Here is a 4,110-nt window from a genome sequence, read left to right as displayed (position 1 = left end):
TGGTAAAAAAATATATATATCGAAGGAAGTAGAGGGTCACATTTTACTCGCCCTATTATGCTTCTTTGGACCGAACTTTGTCATATTTTCCCAAATGATCACCGTTAGGTCATTTGAGCCTAAGGAGTTGTTTGAGAAAATGTCATTTAGTGTTGAATGATTCCAACATCAGCCGAATGATTTCAACATCTTAATCATTAAGAGAACTAGGTTTAGAGGCTTTTGATTTGTTCAGATGTTGCATCAAACACGTTAAAACACGTTAAGTGCAGATAACCTCCGAATGGTTCAGAACTTATCAAACAACCCCTAAATTCATTCTTAGGCAAGACGATCCATTTTTTCCATAGGTTTAGACTATGACAATCTTGCTATAACGTGTATTCGCTTTATCTCGACTTATGTTGTATGAAGAAGATTGTATACATTTGATTGATAGATTGCTTGAAAGATTAAAAGAATGATGGCAAGAAGTTTTATTAATTACATGGATATAGACACCTAACCATCATAGGATGATAACATGTACACAACTTAAAAGAATACAAATGTGGAGGTGGATCACAATTCACAATGAAAGATAGGACTAGAGACGAAGATACAGAAGAGAGGAGACCTGTATACAAACAAATAAAAACCTTTCGTTAATCAAAGTAATCGATGTTTTCAGGTTAGTGTTTTTTCTTTGCATCTAAAAAAAGGTATATATTTTCATTTTCGGTCCATATTTTCAGGTTTTATTTCGGTTTTGGTCCTGACCAACTAATGCAATATCATTTTGCTGGTTAATCTATTTGTAATACGAGACTATTTTACCTCAATATTATGGTTTTTCAGAATAGATTACATAAATGGTCCCTGTTCTCTATGATTTTTAGTGTGTTTGTCCAAAATTTATAAATCTTTTTCAATGTTAGTGCTTATTCAAGGTTCCATATCTATTTTGATCCTTGGTACCTAGAATTTCCAAGGACTAAAATCTACATAAAATCTTAAAATAAGGACCAGAAAGTCTTGATGACCAAAATCAATATGAAACTTTGAAATAAGAACCAAAAATGAAAACAGTTACAACTTTACGCTAAACACATTTAAAATTAGAAAACATAAGAGTAAGGAGTCACTTTTGTAATTTACTTTAGTTTAGCTAAAACCAAAATGAAACAAGGAAATAAGAATCAACACTTAGTTATACTCAAAGGACAAAATTGAATAAAAATGGAAACTTACAAGGCATACTCATTGCTCAACAAGTTTCTATCCCAATTTTGGTCCCATGTTGTTTCAACTTTTACGGATGGAGCTAAAAATTAAGAGAAATTACATCTTTGACAAAATTTTCAATTTTGTCTCAATATATTTAAGGTTTTTGTAGTGTTTTTGTTTCTTGTTTTAAATAAAATCACTATATTTGTTGGACCAAATTTCCAAATACTCAAAAGGACAAAAAAGAGTCATTTTAGTTAGAACAAGAACCAAAGAACCAAAATCATGACACGAAACTCGAAAAAAGATCAAATTTACAAAGAATTTTATGAAACCAAATTTGCAAAACTCAACTAATACTCAGGGACCAAATATGTTATCATTGAAAAATTAGATTTGTCACATTCACAATCCCTGGTATCAGTCCAGTCCGATGCACACCAATAACAATGCAAACCATTACAAGGTTAATACATTAAAAAAAATGGGAGCTTACAAGGCATTTTAGTGACTATTATGATCATGTTCGTGGGCCTGCGGCTGTGATCCCGAGTCTCCGGAAGATGATCTTGTCACGGTACTCGAACCCAAATTTACCGTATTAGCCCTCGGTGATGAAAACAAGCTACTAAAAGGCCAAGGAAAAGATACAGAAAACCGCCTCTCTTCATTATTCCTATTTCCCAATTCACCCGTAACCCCGTTTGATGAATTTCCAATAATACCCCTGGACCCTTCTTGTTCTCGGTCAACCTTTGACTCATCAGCTGGCATCTGATACCTACAAACTGGACATGAACTATGAAGCTCTAACCATGGCAAGATACAATCCCCATGAAACCTATGTTTACATGGCATTTCACGTGCTTCATTCCCGATTTCAAATTCCTCCAAACAAACCGAACATTGAATTGAATCTTCTTCGATTTTGACTTTTGGCATTGACTCGATTGCTTCTTTTTTAGCGGGTGGTGTTCCATATCGATTCGGGTCGTTTTCAGATAATTGTTGTAAGAGTTGTTCTAAACCAGGTCCAATGAAGTAATCACCAAAAGATCCAAATGGGTGGTTTTGCGAGAGGTTTCTGGAGTCAAACGGGTTGCCACCACCACTGCCGCCGTGGACAATGATAGATGGAGTGAAAGGATTGATCAGAATAACTTGTTCCTGGTTGCTGTCTCTGTCTACTCCGGCGACCTCCTCGTTGTTCTCCGATTCAGATGCCATGCCCGCTTGAATACCTTGAAGAAGGTGGAAGATGCCGGCGGTGCTCCTTCTTCTCCTCTGTTCAGGGTCCAACTCCGACTCTCCTCCTCCTCCATGGCGGCGGTTTTGTTCTTCATTCTCTTCGTCAAAACCAAGTTGTCTGAATCTCCGGTGACGGCGAGGGGTGTTCATCATACTAAGCAAGATTGGACCCCATAAAGAGATGCCATGGTCGGAGTCGGAACCAGAACCACCGTCGTTTTGGTGGTGGTGGTGGTCGTCGTCACTTCTTACGCTGTTCATTTCCTCCACGAAGCCGCCGTGACAAACTGAACATTTGACCGATTCGACCTCCATGACTGGATCGACGACTCTATCACATGCATGGCACCAATATCTTGTTGACTCTCTCTCTTCCTCCATCTCTCTCTCTCTCTTTCTCTTTCTCTTTCTATCACCAAAAAGTTTCTGCAATTTTTCGTTGAATCAGGAATTACCCATAACAAATCTTGAACTAATTTAAGAAAAAGCATACAACTTTCAAATCTTTCAAAACTAAAACAGAAAACCCAAGATTTAAAATTTAATACCCACAAACAATAAAACAAAAGATAATAAATTTTCATGAAAAAATATAAAACCCATCTAACCTTATTCTGCAAGATGATCGAGGCAATAAGGAAGGGCCCCAAAAATCTAAAACCACAAATTAATTTTCAATCTTTTATATTTTTTGTAAGGTGATTAACTGATTTTTCATACCATGACTCATATATGCATCATAGGAAGAATCTAGAAGAATATAGGGAAATTAAATACGAAAGCCTATGTTGACCACCACCTGAAATGAATGTCATGCTTCTGGAATTCTATTTGGATCTAGTAAGTTCTTTAAATAGCCACATTTCTTTTACCAATTCAGATGAAGAAAGAAAAGAAAAAGAAAAAGATTAAAAAAATAATTACCAGAAACAGCAAGGAAAGAGGGAGCTGGATTTGGGCAGATTTTCTCCTCAAACCTTGAAATTTGAAGGTTTTTGGAGAAAAGGTGAGAAAGGAGATGAGGAAATTTGAAAGGTTGGTTGTTTATATAAAATTCCCTCTGTAAAATTTTAGGGGTTTAGATTGAAGTGAATTGGGAATTTTGTAGCTGATTCATTGACGACTCAAATAAGTTTCATAGATTTTGTCTCGAAATTTACGGAATAAATCTTTCTAAAAATAGATGGGAATTAAACCCTATTGTTTAGGGAGTGGCGCAACACATCTCAAATTATTTCTTTTTAAATAGAGAAATTAAATATTTTTTTACTTTTTATTTCTATCAATCATTCTATACATTTGAATGATAACATGTGTCGTATTGATATATTAAAATATCATTAAATGAATATTAAATGTTACATATATAACTATTATATATTTAATTGAGTAGAAGGATTTGTGAGAAAAAAAATAAGAGAATATTTAATTTCTTTTTTAAATAATATTAGTATCAGAATTTGTATAGCTAAAATTTGTTGCTGAACTTTGCTGATTTGTTCCATTTTATTAAAAATGTATTTCTAATTGTTAATACAAGTTGCTGGTTTTGTTCATTTGCTAAATCTATTGTTGATCTTGTTGTTATGTGTTGAATTGTTGTTGAAATCTATTGTTGAGTGACTGGGGTTAGTGAATAGAAGTTGATGGTGTCGT

General features: G+C 34.5%; 1 protein-coding gene across 2 annotated transcripts; it reads right to left on the bottom strand.

The window, feature by feature from the left end:
* Positions 1 to 418: 418 nt before the first annotated feature.
* On the bottom strand, positions 419 to 3,574 carry LOC145159620 (E3 ubiquitin-protein ligase SIRP1-like). Of its 2 annotated transcripts, none has more exons than XM_079078639.1 (3): positions 3,379 to 3,574; positions 1,703 to 2,880; positions 419 to 616 (listed from the first exon to the last, which is right to left on the bottom strand). In XM_079078639.1, the coding sequence occupies exon 2, from the start codon at positions 2,833 to 2,835 to the stop codon at positions 1,711 to 1,713; it is 1,125 nt and encodes a 374-aa protein (XP_078934765.1). In that variant the 5' UTR covers positions 2,836 to 2,880; positions 3,379 to 3,574; the 3' UTR covers positions 419 to 616; positions 1,703 to 1,710. The 2 variants fall into 2 exon arrangements, with proteins under 2 accessions (XP_078934765.1, XP_078934766.1); XM_079078640.1 differs by lacking the exon at positions 3,379 to 3,574 and adding an exon at positions 3,063 to 3,212.
* Between the last annotated feature and the right edge of the window lie 536 nt (positions 3,575 to 4,110).

This window comes from Lactuca virosa, chromosome 2 (assembly GCF_052849685.1).
Source record: "Lactuca virosa cultivar CGN04683 chromosome 2, Lactuca_virosa_CGN04683_v6, whole genome shotgun sequence".
In the NCBI taxonomy this organism is placed as follows: domain Eukaryota; kingdom Viridiplantae; phylum Streptophyta; class Magnoliopsida; order Asterales; family Asteraceae; genus Lactuca; species Lactuca virosa.
This window is presented reverse-complemented; position numbering and strand designations above follow the sequence as displayed.

Bases quoted from the DNA above. Each gene is read 5' to 3' on its own strand.
- LOC145159620 (XM_079078639.1), bottom strand. From the start codon at position 2,835: ATGGAGGAAGAGAGAGAGTCAACAAGATATTGGTGCCATGCATGTGAT.